Source organism: Physcomitrium patens, chromosome 20 (genome assembly GCF_059467195.1).
Source record: "Physcomitrium patens ecotype Gransden chromosome 20, ASM5946719v1, whole genome shotgun sequence".
Lineage (NCBI taxonomy): Eukaryota > Viridiplantae > Streptophyta > Bryopsida > Funariales > Funariaceae > Physcomitrium > Physcomitrium patens.
In genome coordinates, this window is record NC_143429.1 from 15,605,317 (window position 1) to 15,621,508 (window position 16,192).

Consider the following 16,192-nt stretch of genomic DNA (forward strand, 5'->3'; position numbering starts at 1 on the left):
AGGGGATAATTTAGCTTTTAAAAAGTAAAACATGCATGCTTGTTTAAAAAGTAAATCATATATTTGTATTTATTAAAAACCTCATGATGAAGAAGAATTGAGAAGGTTAATTCCTCACTTTCATGAACTAGATCCAGAAACTGAAGATTGTGAATTGAACAGTTTCAGTTCCGAGGATATAATTCATCTCATTTTTTAAAAGGAAGAAGAAAAATTAAGGTGACTTTTTTTAAAAAAAATTCAAAAAAACATTGTTTGTGAAAAATCCGTTTGAAATTAATTGCTGTCAACACATGTTAATTTTTCGTTCTTGGAACTTTCAGTGAATAAGCTCTACATACAACATATGATTCTAAAGCAAGAGCAATCTATAAATACACAAATATATGTATGTATATATATATATATATATATGTACTCTCCACATCCGCATATAGTTTTCTGTATGAAGAAGGTAACACTGATGTGGGAACAAAATTTTGCTTATTCAATACCCCCTTCAATAAAAGTAAGGCCTGCAGTAATAAAGCTGGAGCTATACGAAATGGATGAATGAAATCAGGGAAATGAATGAAGATTCCTTATCACCAAAACCAATGGAATCCCCACCAACAACATTCATTCATCCACTTCGACCTTCGTCTGTCCACCGCATCTCTCATCACTTTTCCGATCCGGCCGTTCATATGACGAATGTGGATTTCGACGGACCATATCAAAGTGAGTATTACACGTCAGCCGGATCTGAGGTTTACGTGGACGAAAATTGAATCTCGTAGCTGGATACGCGCTATGGTTGCACCGGACGGTTGTAACTCGTGGGTTGCCTCGATGTGGAAGATTTGCCGAACCTATAGCATGCGTAGGCTTGGAAGCGCCACATAGGCTCGGGACAGGTTAGGTGTCTGACACTGAGTTTACCTGGAATTTCACTGGGACAAATTAGGGGGGGTGCACAAGACTTATACAGACTAATTGTTGATTTTAAAATATTTCATTATCGTGATAAATTATATGTATATTTTGGATTAAGTAAAACACGAATATTTTAATATCCTTGGAGTCTAATAAATAAAACTTTGGATGCATTCTATGATTCACCAATATTTGCAGATACATTATCATGCAAAATAAAACCAAGCAACAATAATCTGAACCAGAATAAAGACTAGTATTATGTTCTTTTAAACGAAAATTTAAATAAATAAAACTTTGTACTACAAACACAAGCCATAAAAAGAATGATAATACAAATCACCCTATTCTATATCATAAGTATGGAACTTTCAAATAGCTAAACATGATTATTTATATGTGAATTTATAGTCTGAAAATTTAGACATATATCATATTGATGTTCAGGATTATTGTTTAATTGATAATTGCATAAAGTTCTGAATTTTATATTTTCTTGATGATGATTGATAAAAATCAATAATTTTTTTCTTAAACAATGTTGCATCATTCTAATAAAAATATTAAGGTGCAATTTTTTTCCCTTTCAAGTGTGGTTTTACTAGTTCTTGCAATTGTTCTTTTGAAAATTTGTGTTTTGAGACGTAGTTCATTGAGGTTACCACTGTTATGATCTTTTTGAAAGTAAAGTATCTGTTTTTACAAAATTCAAAATTCAAGAGATCTTTTAATAAAAAAATCGATCATCTTTAACGTTAGTAGTTTGGATAATTGATGTGATTAGCGTGTTAAGATGTGTATATGTATATTTATTTATTTTCAGAATACGTAAAAAAGATGGAATAGAATACAAGAATATTGACGAACGGAGCATCAATATGATTATCACCACATTGATAATTTCAGAGGATTAAAATACATATATATATATATATATATATATATATTCCAACTCACATATCTTTCGAAAAACAAAAACATAAAATTCACACTAGTAACTGATACTTTTTTCAAAGTTTCAGTGTTTTGACTATGTTTCAATACTTATTATTTTTCTTTACTATGTAAATGCAAAATTTGGCTCTATCTATCTGCACTCACTCTCGCTCTCTCTCACACACACGCAGGGGACAAGTTGTGGCCGGTACGGACCCAAAGCAGCACATGGGATTTCACAGTTTCTAAAACGGGAGGGGAACTGGACCGGCGGACCGGCCACCTTCCAGGAAACCAGGGACGCTGCCCGAGACAAAAACGATATTGCCCGTCCGCCCGTCCGCCCGCCCACTTTCACCATTGGGAGTGTCCTTTTTCACAGGAGCCGGTAGAGAAACGTACTAGGACGGATGATTGAGGGGAAGGCGCAGCCATTGGCGACACAAGTGGGTCCTCCCAATGTCCCGCACGGGAACTGGGGCTTGTTCCGCCGCGGCCTTGGGGGAAGCGAGAAGGGAGGATGAGGAGGAGTGTGCAGGCGATGTGTTGTTTGTTTGTTTGTCTGTCTGTCCATATGTATGTTTGCTTCGGTTGAGGAATGCGTCATCTTGCTGCACTGCTTTACTGCTGGGCTCCCCGTTTTCGCTGTCGACGTTGTTTGTCGTTTTCTGTGAAAGGCGCGGGGCAATGGAAATGGAGCCTTGCGATTGAACAGGAGCCTTCTTCGTGGCCTGCTTGCGCTCTGTGCGTGTATGTGTGTGTTTCTGTCTGTGCATGTCTGTGCGCCTCGCCTCAATCCCCCTCTCTTCTTCTTCGTGGTTGTGGCGTTGCAGGTGTCCGAAGTGACTTAGGATGCCCGGATGGGGCTCGGACGTTGTTGGAGCGATGCGAGTGGTGCTCTTCGGGAGAAGGGCAAGAATCTGAGCACAGGGTTGAGAGCATGCTTAGGGTCGGATTGTGTAGAGCGGGGAAAACTCGAACGGTTGGGGAGGAATGCTCGTTTTGGGAGGGAGCGGGGTAGGGGTAGAGGGCCGAGAGGAGTATGCGTGAGTGGCGAGAGCAGCTGCGTCTGTGGAGCGTGGTGTTGTCGTCTGGTCTTGCCTGGCCCCATCCACACACCCTGAGGATTGCGGAGCTCTGTCCTGGTGACATAGCCCCCTCCCCTGGAATGCGTTGGAGCTCAGCTCTGCGGTTGCGGGACGTGCGTGGATTTTTTTTCGTGTGTGGTAGTTAGTAGAGCATCGGGAGTGGCTGAAACCAGGACAATTTGGAGTGTTGTGCTTGGTGACATTGGTCTACGCACGAATCTTTGTCTTTCCAACTCTATCCTGGCCTCTGAGACTCGTTCCGCGGCCTTCTTTTGCCATGTCTCGTAGTTTGGATCAACATTCTCTCAAAGCTCTAGGCTATGAGGAAACTAGAAGACCCGATTAATCTCTTGGTGCGCTTCATGTCTTGTACTTCTCTTAGTTTTCTCTCTTGAGCGGCAGCCATTTATCTCCGATTGTTGGTCTGCGTCTTTCCCATCTGCGGCGCATCTCTCGAAATTGCGGTGACGCTAGACCTGCTACCATAGTAGTCAAGGTCCTGTTTAGTAGCGGTCTTGCTTATCGATCAATCTGGCAGCGAGTGTAAATGTCCGTACCTTAATTGTCCTATTCTCTTTGGTGGTAGCTGCCAATCGTGGCTTATTTAGTTTTCGCTGCCACGAAGCTGAAGTGACGAGCAGGAGCTGTCTTTGTCCTCGTTGTCCTCATGGAGCGCGGCCGTGAGGGTCGGCATGGGAGTGGAGGGGGCGGTCATGTTCATGCTCCTAGGCGACCTCGCTCAGGTTTTAAAGACGCTGCAGGTTGGGTCTCATCGGACTTTCTTCTTCTCTCCCAACTTATCAAATCTCGATCTTGTGCCACATTCTCTTCTCTCTCTCTCTCCCCCCCCTCCCCCCCCCCCCCCTGCGTGTCTCGACACCTGAGTTTCTTGCCGTTCCTCGACGTGGTATTGGCTCTCATTGCCTTCGCCAGAACAAGCCACCGCAGGCGTCTGGAAATTCCAAATTCTTTCATTGCCATAGCTTTCTATTTAGTGAGGTGCATGGAGAGGAATTGCTCCTGTTCCTTGGAAAGCCATAGGAGGTGTTTGTACAAGTCAGGGCCTCCCGAAAGTCATAGAGCTTTCCTCCTGGTTTCGATTGATGCGTCAAGTGCAGGGCCAATCCACGGCGCAGCAATGGTCAGTCCGCATGGAGTTGATAGTCACCGAATTTGGCGAAATTTCCTTCTTCAGCTGTGAGGGATTGCTCTGTCTACGAGGACTTTTGTAGAGTAAGCCACAGCATGCCACAACAGGTAGTCTTTACAGAGCCAAGGAACCTGCGGGATTGGAGAGTGAGGAGCGAAAATTTAAAGTACTTGTGCTCAATTTTAGAGGTATTGCACTCAGTTTTAGAGTTAGGTATTGATTGCCTGCTTACGGCAAGTTAAGCAGCATGTACCTTCCGTTCCCTCCGTGAATACTGCAGCCTGGGTTCAATGTGAGAAGAATTGAGAAGGGACAGTCGAGTTTTTATGGCACGGAGGTAGCTTGATAGCTCATAACGCTGTTTCGTAAGGGTGCTTGTACTCTGTAGGCAGAGTTGTGAAAGGCAGATGCTGAAGCGAGAGGGTCCAGTGATGTGGCGGAAATATGGTAATCAAGTGCCTTATTTTCATCTCGTCAAAAAGTGTGGCATTCGAACTTGTCGTGAGTAGCGGAGATAGAACGATTTGGAATCTACTGTGGTGATTCCCAATAGATCTGGACATCGCACCTTGTATGTTGATTTGTTACTGTGAATATCTCTGTGGGTGCATTGAATAAATTGAAGGAGAGGAGGGTTGCCGAAGGCTCATTTTGTCACTCCTGGTTCCTCTCCCCCTTTCATGATATGGTTGTTAATTTCTTTGTTTGAGCATATCAATCTTTTCAGCTTCTTTCGTTAGTGCTTCTCCACATGCACAGCTGAACTGCATTTTCGTTTGGCTCGTGATCACGATAAGGTCTAGTCTCTCTGCAGCTGTCCGTTGAGGCCGTGTTCTATAGTCCTTTCCCGATCTAGATGTTATATCCTCTTTCGATTGCTGTTCGAAGTTATTACATTATGATAACCTGCGACTTAGATTGCCTGGAATCCCTGCACCGTCAATCTAGCAAGAAGAAGTTGCAGCTACCTATTCCTCGAAAATATGACACTGTAGTGTGGGTCTTATCGTAGGCTTGAATACTTGTTATCGAGGGCCGGCAGTTGCTCTGTTTCGTAGCATTTATCTTGGAATTGTGGAGAGTGGTAATAGGTAAGTGCAGAGGTGATATAGTGAATGTTACTTCATTTTTTCATACTTTGGGCGCTGTGCAGTTGGCGACGATGGCGACGACATGATGGACGATAGACACAATCCTCATTTACGAGAGAGGTCGAAGAAAGATATTAGTGGGGTGACATCGAGTCACGGAATGATTTCCAGCATTGTAAGACCTAGCAGTAGGTATAAAAGAACGCGACATGGATCACATGAGAAGCAGGTGCATGTTCGGAACAGTCTGGCCGAGGAGGTGGGAGAAACAACGGAATTTACCGAAATGGTTGTATCGGAGGACGATGACCACCATCCGCCTCCCATTTTACCCCGACGATCGGGAGAGTCGCGGCATCAGTCAAAGGTTAAGGTTGATCCTTGAGGTTGAATGTGCGATGTGCGGAGTGAGAGCAGTTGGTTAAGGGTTGCGTGTGTGCATTTCACAAAGCAAGATCCATGGATTTGAATGAGGCGTTATGAATGGCTGTGGATGAAGAGGGTGGGGCATGTACTGAAGAAATGGGTTCTCTGTGTATTGGACGTGGAATGTATGGCAGTTAGTAGAAGACGGCACTGCGGCGGATCTTCCGGTGGTGCCGAGGAAGGCCCGTACAGGTTGGTTGTTGTGTAGAGACTGTGTAAATGAGTAGGCAATTGTGAGTGAGTTAATTTAGGAACACTTAAGACCCAACCAATCCGAACAATGCAGTGTTGGAAAAGAGGGAATGAATAAAACGGGATGGTGGGATCTTGGAGGAGTGGGATGACTGGAGGGAAGGTGTTGTTGCTGATGTGGTAGAGTGGTGGTACTGCAGCGATGGGCAAGCGTCCTCACGGGGTATCAACGCCCCCGGTGGCGGAGCCTCCTGCTCATACTGCAGCAGCTGTGGCAACAGTGGTGCCAGCTCCATCGAGCACACACTCATCCTCATCGATCGCTTCATTGAAGCCAGGAAAGCGGACGGTATGTTTAATGAAGGGTGGAGGATGTTGAAACGCGTGCGGCACGCTTGCTAAATTATGATGAAGATGCATTTTGTTGGATAATTGTATTGACAGGGTTGGTTTTTGTGGGCGTTGCAGAAACCAAGCGTATCGAAACAGCGGGGTCACAAGTTGTCCAAGGTATTCTGCGGTCAGCTTGTGCCATTTTTCTACTATTACCGTCCATCAATTCTTCATATGTTTTGGTGTCAACACAGCTGTAGCGTGGAATTCGACGACGTACAATTCATAAAAGCGTGTTTTGGCAGAACTGCATCTCGTTCAGTAAACAACTGCTCCGAGGATTTTAGCTAAAACGTGGACTACTGTGTTGTAATTTGTTAGGTGTCAGCACTGTGTCTGGTGTCCGAGCAAGAAGTTGAAGTGGCGGAAGCTTTGTCCGACCTAGCAAGGCTGTTCACGCAGTCTCCTCCTCCTTTGAGAGAATTCAAGGTCGAGCGGAAACTGGCGAACATTCCCAAACCCGACCCAAAACAAGAGCCGAAAACATTACCAGCTTCTGCAAGCATTATACCAGCGCACGTTGCGAACGGAGCTGTGGTTGTTTCATCCTCCTCCACCCCAACTTCTGCATCAGGTCCTAATGTTAACGGGAGCGTGAAGGGTTCTTCACCTGGTGTACTCTCGACGGCTTCACCCATTTCTTCTCCACCATTACCAACAGTGGCACTCACGGATGGTACGTTTCATTTTCCAGAGAATTTGTGCACATATATCTATCTCAAGCGTAGGGGCTGGGGTGTTGGTCACGATACCCTTCTGGTAAATGAGAATCCTTAATCTTGTTACGATGAGGCTGGTTTTGTTTTGTTTAAGAGTGACATCGGAAACTAGTAGTAGTCCAACGTTCAGAGGATTGTGACCTTGAGAGCATGCCGAACGGCGGTAAATCGGATGAGCATTTCTCTGATTGCCTCCGAGGTGAACTAGTGGTTACTTGGTGCCATCATTTAGCCCGTGGAAAGTTGCACGGGTGTTAGGAAATGTGTGAGATGAACCGTATTTATGGTAGTGTTTTTTTTTGTTGTGCAGCCGCGAAAAGAAAGCGACCTCGAGTGACAACTCGCACAGGAGAAGGTGGGTTGACTCAGTCGAGGGCAGGTCCAACCGCAGCTAATGCTGCGCTGAGCTCCGTTGGAAGTGGTGCAGCTCAGGCGAAGGATGCGAACCAAAGCACAAGTCAAGCATCGATTCCAGATGGAGGTGCCGTGAAAACGGAGAGCAGTGGCACAGTGGCACCCCCTGTGTGTGCGAGTGCTGCGAGCGTGGCAGTCGCGGCATGCGGTATGGCAGACACATCGAGTGTGGTGGCCACGACCGGCGCCACAGCGGTGGCAGGTCACGATGGTGCAGTGGGTGGAACAGTCCCTCGCACGGACAAGACGGGTGCGGAGAGGAAGGTGGTGGAATCGGACAAGAAGCTGGGTCCGAGCAGTGGTAACGCAGAAGTGGCCAGCTCGATCTGTGAAGAGAAGAGAGAAGAGGGATCCCCAGTTCGGGAGAAGAAGGGCACGAAGAGTGAGTGTGCGGACGTTGCAGGTGCAGTGAAATCGGAGGTGGATCCGATGCGGAGCACGAGCGCTGGTGTGAATGCAGTGATCACGAAGGTGGAGCTTGAGAGAAGGTACATATAGAGAGCGTTGGGGTGGATTGTGATGCAGCGAAATGCGTACTGAGGGGTTGCATGTGGAGCTGATCCGTTTTGGAGTTGGTGTGTCAGGTCTCCGGCGGCAGGTGGTCTGAGCGACGCAGATCGGGTACCGAAGCGAGAAATCGACCTGATGGTAGGTTAAGTGTGAAGTTTGTGATGTGGGATGAGAGTTGGTCTAGGTAGATCAGTCGGTGGCAGGGAGAGTAGATTCTGAGGGGCAGGCGTTGAATGCAATTACAGGTGCCTCCAAGTAAACTGGAAGGAGCATCGAGCAGTGAGAAGGGCGGCGAAAGCGGGAATGGAGACGAGGATGTTCGGGGTGCAACAGAGAAAGCTTCGGTGCGTGGGAATCGAGAAGGGTGATGATGATTGAGTTGGAAAGAGGCATGATTTGTGGATGTGGCGGTTTGCATTTGAGGTGGTGATGAGAGGTTGTGTTTCGGCGTTTGTGGCAGGTCGACGCAGCAGTTGCAGCGGCTGCGGACAGCGCTTCAGCGGAGAGGGAAGGAGAGGGGCGGGAGTTAGAGCGCGCAGAGATGGAGAGGAGGAGAGCGCAGGAAGAAGAGATGGATAGAGAAATAGAGAAAGAGAAGGAGCGGCAGGGTGCAGGCGAACGATCTGAAAGAGAGCAGCGACGTGAAGGAGAGAGTCAGAAAGAGGTAGCCGAGGAGACGGTGAAGGAGCGCGAGAAGGAGAAGGGCAAGGTGGAGGAGCGGGCGGAGGCGAGCAAAGCAGGAGTGCAGAGGTCGAGCAAGAGCACGAAGATGGAGAATGGGAGGGTTCAGAAGGCGGAACGGGGAGGTGCGTGCACAGTTTGTAGAGGCGGTGTGTCACTTGACTGAGTAGTGTTGGTGTGAGAAACGCGAGAGCAGGATTTTTTGAGTTTGCGCATAGCTGGCGTTGTGAAAGTAGAGATGAATGCTGAAGAAGGGGGTTGCAAGGGGACAGCTGCAGGGCGTACTGGATATAAACGACGGTGTAGGTTAAGGTAGCTTGATGGGTGCGCGGTGTTGATGAGAGGAGGATGTGGAAGGGGTCTGCTGGGGTAGGAGTTGTGTTGGTCGAGAGTCGGTGATTGAGGTACATGGTTGGGTGGGATTTGACTGGGGACCATTTTGGGGTGGAACAGGCAATGGGGCGTCTGCAGCGACGTTTGTGGGGTGTGCAGCTGGCGGTGGTCCTGATGCCGCAGGGGTGGGCGGGAATGTGGCGGTTGTGCCTATGTCGATGGGGATGCTGGGGTGGCATGCAGGAATGGCTGGGTGAGTTTGATATATGGGTGTTGGGGTTAGAAGGCATGCGACGGGTGGTGTGGTATTTGGAGAGTCTGATTGTGGAGTGTTTGGCATTGCGATCTGAAGAATGTGGGTATGATGCAGGTACTATCCGGCGGCGGCGGCGGCGGCGGCGGCCACAGCAGCAGGAGGTGTTGGCGTGGACAGCTCTCCAGCAGTGCAGGTATGAGAGTGGGGAGAGCGAGCGAGAGAGATGGTGTGAGGGCGGTGTGAGTTGAGTTTTGGATGTGGATGGGGGATCGGGGTGACGATGCTTGTTCGTGGTTGGAGTCCAAAGGAAGGCGCGGTTGTGTTAGACGGGAAGGTGGACGTGTGACGAAGGATCGTGGGGTGGAGTTCGGGGCAGCGCGTGATTGAGTTTGTGTGTGTGCAGGTGTCTTACATGGTGCCTCCACGAGCAGCATGGAAGCGGTGCGCGCTGCACGTGTACATTGCACACTTCATTGACGTGCAGCAGCAGTTGAATGGGCATCAGACATTCTTCTCGGTGCCGAACCAGGGGTACCCGAAGTCGTACAACTTGAACGTGCCTCTGGGTCCGTCGGATGGTGTATTAGGAGGTAGTCCCATGATGGGTGCTGCTGGCGGAGCAGTTGCGAGCGGTTCTGCAGGAGGCGGCGCCAACATGGAGGCGACGGAGCGCGGGTTGAATGCTGCCATGATGGCAGCAGCAGCAGCGGCGAGCGTGCAGGGAGCGAAAGAGCGGGGATACAACATGGAGATGGTGGGACGGAAATCGCCGGGGCGGCAGCAACACGGCGGGCAGCAGGCAGCGGCATTGTCTTTGCAGGTGGGAGTAGCGAGAAGGAGGAGAGTGTGATGTGATGTTGGAGGGGGTGGATGCGTGGTTGTGTGGATTGGTGGGGTGGGAGGAGGGATTGGAGTGAGTAGGACGGGGTATAGGGGGATGTTATGAAGTCGGGTATGGCTTGGGTGGATCGAGATGATGGATTAGAGGTTTATTTGGGTGGGAGAGGAATTTGTCGTTTGGAAGCTCGGTTTTGTGGCTTGGAAATGATGGTAATGGGGTTGTTTTGGGATGCAGAGTGGGTTGATGTTGGGGTTTCCTGTGACTCAGAGCGCGAGCCCGTCTGGCGTGGGCGGTGGTGGTGGGAGAGGTCTGGCTGGAGCAGGGACAGTGGGGAGCGCGAATGTGAACATGGTGGGTGGAGGGACGTTGTGTGGGACGAGCGCGATGGCAGGGAGCCGCTCGCCAGTGATATTGGGGCCGGGTGCGGTGGGCGGGGTGGCATCTGCTGGGAGCAGCGGAGGGGTGACGTCGGCAGTAGTGCAAGCTCAGTACATGCAGGCGATAATGCAGCAGCAGCCGCAGGGATATCCGTTCGGACAGTTTCCGGGTCATTTTGGTCCGGCTGCGTTCAACGGGCCGGCATCGCACATGGGCGCCCAGCAGGTGAGGAGAGTGGTGTTGGGTGGAAAGACTTGAGAGGCGGGGTGTGAGGAGGTTTTGGCATTCGGCTGACTTGGGGCGTGGTGGTGTATGTGCAGGCAGCCGCACAGTTGTTTGCTGCGAGTGGGACGTACTTCCCGCATCACATGGTGCCGCATGCAGCGCAGCAAGGAGGGCAGGGGAGCGGGAGTGCGGGGAACGGTGGAGGTGGTGGGGGTGTGGGGCAGGGTCAGCAGCAGGGACGGGGTCGTGGGTTTCCAGGGGCTGGGTCTGGTGCGCATGGTCCGCGGAGCCAGTCACCTTTGCATTTGCAGCAGCAAGGCGGCGGGCACGGAGGTGCAAAGGGTGTTGAGAGGGAGAGTTTGGCGGCAGGGGAGAATGGGTCGTCGAGGGTGCGTGGGTCGGGAATGTACGCAGTTACGAGCGCGTCGGCGGGGTCGGGGAGTCCGGGTGTGAACGGTGCTGGGGAGTACAATCTGATGGTGGGGTTGGGAAAGGTTTCGAAGGCTCGGGAGGCGCAGCAGCAGGGGGTACAAGGTCAAGATGCAGTGTCAGGGCAAGGCGGAGGGAGTGAGGTGCTGGAGCAGGGGCATCAGCAGCTTGGGGGAGCGGGGGATGCGGGAGGAATTGGGGCGGGGGGTGGAAAAGGAGCAGAGGGGGGTTCGAGCGGGGGTTATAGAATGAGCATGGCGGTGGCGATGAACAGAGGGGCTTCAGTGGGGCCTGGACCTTTGGGATTGGCTCCGGTGTCGGCTGTGATGGCACCGCAAGGCCACGCAATGATACAGGGGGTGGCGGAGGGTGGCAGTGGGCATCAGCAGCAGACAGGTGGAGGCTCAGGTCATGCAAGTATGCTACAGCAGCAGCAACAGCAGCGGCATCATCACCACCTTTTTCAGGTACGTGTTGCTGAGCAGCCGCCGCAGCCGCAGGTGGGAGGAAGTGATCGTTGATGTTCTTCTACTTGGTTGCCTAAAAATGTACAGAAACGTCTAGGGAATTGGTTTTTTTAATTTGAAATTCAGTTCAGAAGTGTGCATTTGATTGGGCTTATTATTTTTGCGTAGGAATGAGGGAAACTGGCTTTCTGTAGCTTTTTTTTGTTGGGATTGAGGACAAGTTAGTTATGAGGCAATGGGGCAGTGCGTAGAGCATGGTTAGATCTTATTTGAGGATGACACTAGTTTTTTGACATTAGTGGCGACTCTTAAATTGCAGAATGGTAGAATCGCAGCTGTGGTGGGTGAGGACAATTCTGGTGCCAGGGATTTGAGTTTTTCCAGCAGTATCGGTCGGGGTCGGGAGCGGGAGGTTATAGATGATATGAAGAGGTGCTCTGGAGCTGGATCACCTTCACCCAGGGTTGTTGGAGGATGTGAGGGTACGCAGGCATCAGCAGTTGGTAGCAGGGGCGGTTTGGGTTCTTCTCGAAACCAATGTGGGCCTACCTTGAACTTAACGGCTTCGACGGATGGTGGCGTGGCTTGCAGATCGAGCATGCAGTCGTGTGCATTGGGTGTAGCGGTTCCTGTGCAGCAACAGGCGATAGGGGTGTCCAAGCACGGTGGTGCGAAGCCCAAAGGAACTGGAGGCTCTAATCTTGCAAACCCAGCGGCGTTGCACTTCGCTACCGAGGCGTCTTTTTCTGATCGTCTTGCCCTGACAAGCGGGTCCTTAGCAGGGAAGGGGCCTACTTCGCAAGAGTTGAGTTTAGCGGGGCAAACTCTTCTGACAAGCCAGGTTGGGAGACAAGGTCAGGTTGGGCAGCATCCACAAACCAAGAAAAGTCAGAGGGTATCCCATGGAGCTCTGTCTGGCACTACAGCGGCAACGACAGCCTCAATGACGAATTTCCAAGCAGCATTGGCTGCTGCTGCAATGGCAAAGAATTCTCTGGTTCAGCAGACTCAGCGACCAGCGCCTTTGGGTTTGAGTGCTGCTACAAATGCTTGTGTGAGTGCTACTGCGGGGTCGAGTCCGAGGATGGGATTAGTCATGGCGGGGTCTCCGTTATCGCCGGGTACCATTTCATTGGCGTCGATGGCTCCACCGTGTAAGAGTCCAGGGCTGAACCCATCGAAGAGCAGCTCGTCTCAGAAGTCATCCTTCCCCGTATCTCAGAAGGTTGGCGGGGGTGGAGGGAAGCAGGATTCGTCTCCTTTGGCTAGTAAGCCCGCTCAATCTACGTTCGGTTCAAGTGTTTTGGCCCTGAACATATCTAGCAAGAGCTCCCAGCAACCGCTGGTGCAGATACAAGGGCAAGGTCAGGGTCCGCAACAGCATGTGGGCGTTCAATCGCAAGTTGCAGCACAGGGACATGGACCCGGACCTCCTTCACAGCAACAACAGCATCATTTCCATCAACAGCAGCAACACAAGCAGATGATGATTCAACAACAGCAGCAGATGATCCATCAGCACGTGTTTCAGCAGCAGCATGTGCGTTGTTTACGAAACCAGATCTATTGGACGATGTCCGGAGTTGTGTGGGTTGTGGTACATTTGACTGTATATGTAGAAGGGCTATACTTGCCCTGGCTTAATTAGATGCTAGCGAAGTCTTACATTTAGTGGTTGGTCAGGAATGGGACTAACTTTGTATATGCTGCATTTAGCTTTGCATACGGAGTTGGTGGTGAGGATGCGTCGGACTGGGATGCTGTAGAGTTGGCTTGGTGTTTCGTGGTTGCTGGATCTGTGTTGCTGATTTGTGGTTGGTACGGTTACAGGAGCATCAACATTTGCAACAGCAGCAACAATCTGCTCCTCCACATAGTTCCCAAGGTGGTCCCCAACATTTGCAAGCCGTATCGCATCAACAGCAAGTCGGACATCAGCAGCAGCCTGGTTTGGGTTCTGAGGCGCAGCAGGTTTCATCTCAACAACTGCAGCATGTGCAGCCACAACAGGCATCGCAGTTACAGCATCACCAACAGGCAGCGTCGCACTCACGACAGCAGCTTTCTGGTCCCGCTGGAAACGATAGCTTGGTATTTTCTGTGCTTTCATTGGGCGCTGGGAGCAACTTTAGTGCAGGCGTTGGTGGGCGGAGCAGTTCGAATTCAGATGCTGGGGGCGGTGTTCCGAATGGGAGACTAGTTCAATGTTCGAAGCAAGCGTTAGGTGGAAGTATTCCTGTGACGAATGTGGGATGTCATCGGGCGAGATGCGGTCCTGGTGGGGCCTCTCCGTTTTTACAACAGTATGGAAGTGGCGGTGTGGTGTCATCCGGACCGCAGCAACTGGCCAGTCCTCGCAGTAGCGCACCGATTGGTTACTCAGAGGGGAACTCGACCTCCGGTGCAGCGGGGAGAGCAGGTAATTTGCAAGAACCTATTTGGTTAAAAGATGAGCAGATTTTTAGATCAGGGTTACAGATGGTACAGAGATAGCAGTGCTAAGTGAGCTGAATTGTAGTTGTGTTCCTGTGGGGTGATTTGAGAGCAGAGGTGGCAGTTTTGGTTTGTTTTAGTGGCTAACGTAGGCATTTGAGACTGGGGGCGTATGCAGATAGTTGTCGCGAACAGGTAAATGGATTACGGATGAAGCAAGGTGAGATGCAAGCAAGGCCTGCTTCTACGATTGCGACCTCTGGCGGAATGCATGGTTCGTCCCAACGACCCCAGAGTGGTGGGGGAGGTGCGAGTAAAGAGGGAGTTGGACAGGTGAAAAGCTTTGGGGATATTGGGCAGTCCCAGTCGAGCGTGATGATGCCGAGCTCGAACGCCACCCCTCAGAGTGGCGGCGTTACATCTAATGGACAGATCAGCAGCAGCAGTCCGAATGTGCAGAGTGGAGATGGTAGGCCGGCATTAAATGGAGGGTCATCACAGCAGGTGTCCGCTGGCCAGAGTCAAGTTCATACATCTGCTTCCATGGCAGGTGGTGGCATAGAAACTATTGCGCCAGTAGCAGCGTTGGGTCCTCAGCCCCCAACGAGTGTTGTACAGCAGTGAGTGGTAGGAGTAAATTTTGCTTGTAGATGTGAATCCGCAGAGTATTGCAGTGCAATCGGAGGAGTGGGCGCTTTGGTGATGGGCTTGTGGGTTCGAATTCCACTCTTATGACCATGAGACAGCATTTGGGAGCACCATGTAGACGTGGAGAACTTGGCTGTAGGGTTTGATCGTGGCGACATTGATGGGGTTCTGCACTGTGGGTGGAGTTCTACTGCGCTTGAATGTGGATGTTGTAGCAGCATAAACTTATGTAGTTACGGTGAGGCTGCTTTTTACTGTGGTTGTATGTGCTGTATTGCAATTGGATATCGTTAGGTTGGATCGGTATGGCAGTGAATGGTTGGCTTTATTCTGTGTCTTATTGTGCAACAGGGGATGCTGAGGTTATTCCTTTTTTTGTGTGTTTATCAGGTGATATATGTGTGGCAAGGAAGTGAAAATCGTTACTGTGCGTTGCACGGCGTTGCGATGGATCTAGGGACTGGATTTTCGCTTGATGGAGTTGTGTAGATTGAGCTGGGAGTGAAGTTCCACGTAATTAGTCGAGAAGTTGTGACCATTTTGTAGATTGAGGGAAGAGATTTGACAATATGAAAGGATGTGTAACGAGGGTGTCTAACACCATCGTCCTGCAATGGGCTGGTTGCTCATTGGAGGTATATTTACTGAAATGAAGAGCACACGATTGACAATAATCGACATTTGCACTGGGAAGAGCGTTTTCGAGCAGTATATTTTTTTTCTTTTACACTGGGTTGTCTTTCAAGCACTCGCAAACGGATCGTGAATAATGTCTTGCTTGGCAGCATGTCGCATCGTAATGAAAACCGTCATTTCCTTTCATTCGTGTCCACTAGAATCCTACAGACATTGTTATGTTATGATGCCATGTTAGTTTTGCCATCTGTCACTTAAATGGAGTTCTGTAACACTTGCAGGATGAGGCAGGCCTTCTAAAAGGTGGTATTCTTCTTTTAGAGGCCACTTTAGCCACAAACTATTCTGCCGCTATGCCATAATGCAGAACACTGGAGAATGCTGGGCAATGGTTATCCCCGTTTCCAGTGTGTCAGGTGGGTGTTTTGATGGCAAGGAAGTAATAGCAACTCTAATACAAATATGCTATCTAATATTCACTTGATTAATGTCATGTTATTTGATAACCACATGGCCATTAACATTGTCAATTTGATCCAAAAGATATTACATGTTTTATCTATTGAATGGTGCGACAAAGTCATTTTTGTCAATACTAATAGACAAAACACAATGATTAATAATAATAGGCAACACACCAACATTGTTACACTTCTTAAGAAAGAAGCAATAAATTCTATTTAGCATATTTGATGCACTTTCCATCAAATGGATTTGATTGTTAAAGGGGTCATTTAAGAGATGGTATATAACAATTTCTACAAAAGTATTCATTTCTTATCCATCCACATATGTGCTCAATAAAATCTAATTGCTGAAATAAATACAAAATGTCCAAAAGATACAATGCGCTAGATGGAATTTGGCACTATGATTGGTTGGATATTGAAACATTATTGCTATTTGCTAAGATACATAAAAGAAAAGTTATTGATACAAGCTCCATCAACCTTTAGATAGAAATTGATGGCATTTCTTATTCTACTATTTAATACAAACAAAGTGACATTTGTAATTCTTCAGTTCAAAGA

The 16,192-nt window shown here is 49.2% G+C and overlaps 1 protein-coding gene across 6 annotated transcripts; it reads left to right on the forward strand.

The window, feature by feature from the left end:
* Positions 1 to 2,428: 2,428 nt before the first annotated feature.
* Positions 2,429 to 15,199, forward strand: LOC141044593 (uncharacterized). Of its 6 annotated transcripts, none has more exons than XR_012216188.2 (19): positions 2,429 to 3,700; positions 5,243 to 5,553; positions 5,741 to 5,798; positions 5,999 to 6,147; positions 6,267 to 6,308; positions 6,513 to 6,867; positions 7,221 to 7,812; positions 7,909 to 7,972; positions 8,080 to 8,178; positions 8,295 to 8,640; positions 8,969 to 9,101; positions 9,219 to 9,297; positions 9,508 to 9,924; positions 10,180 to 10,548; positions 10,644 to 11,444; positions 11,764 to 12,984; positions 13,275 to 13,863; positions 14,056 to 14,763; positions 14,916 to 15,199. XR_012216188.2 is itself a non-coding variant. In XM_073529432.2 (18 exons), exons 1-18 carry the CDS (start codon positions 3,607 to 3,609, stop codon positions 14,499 to 14,501), a joined length of 6,165 nt encoding a protein of 2,054 aa, XP_073385533.1. In that variant the 5' UTR covers positions 2,429 to 3,606; the 3' UTR covers positions 14,502 to 14,767. The 6 variants fall into 6 exon arrangements, 1 of the variants encoding a protein (XP_073385533.1); XR_012216190.2 differs by having other exon boundaries at positions 10,213 to 10,548; XR_012216189.2 differs by having other exon boundaries at positions 5,243 to 5,547.
* Positions 15,200 to 16,192: the final 993 nt, after the last annotated feature.

Coding starts and splice junctions, on each gene's coding strand:
- LOC141044593 (XM_073529432.2), top strand. CDS start 3,607: ATGGAGCGCGGCCGTGAGGGTCGGCATGGGAGTGGAGGGGGCGGTCAT. Junction 8,641..8,968: donor TCAGAAGGCGGAACGGGGAG/GTGCGTGCACAG, acceptor GGGGTGGAACAG/GCAATGGGGCGTCTGCAGCG. Junction 10,549..10,643: donor CGCACATGGGCGCCCAGCAG/GTGAGGAGAGTG, acceptor GTGTATGTGCAG/GCAGCCGCACAGTTGTTTGC.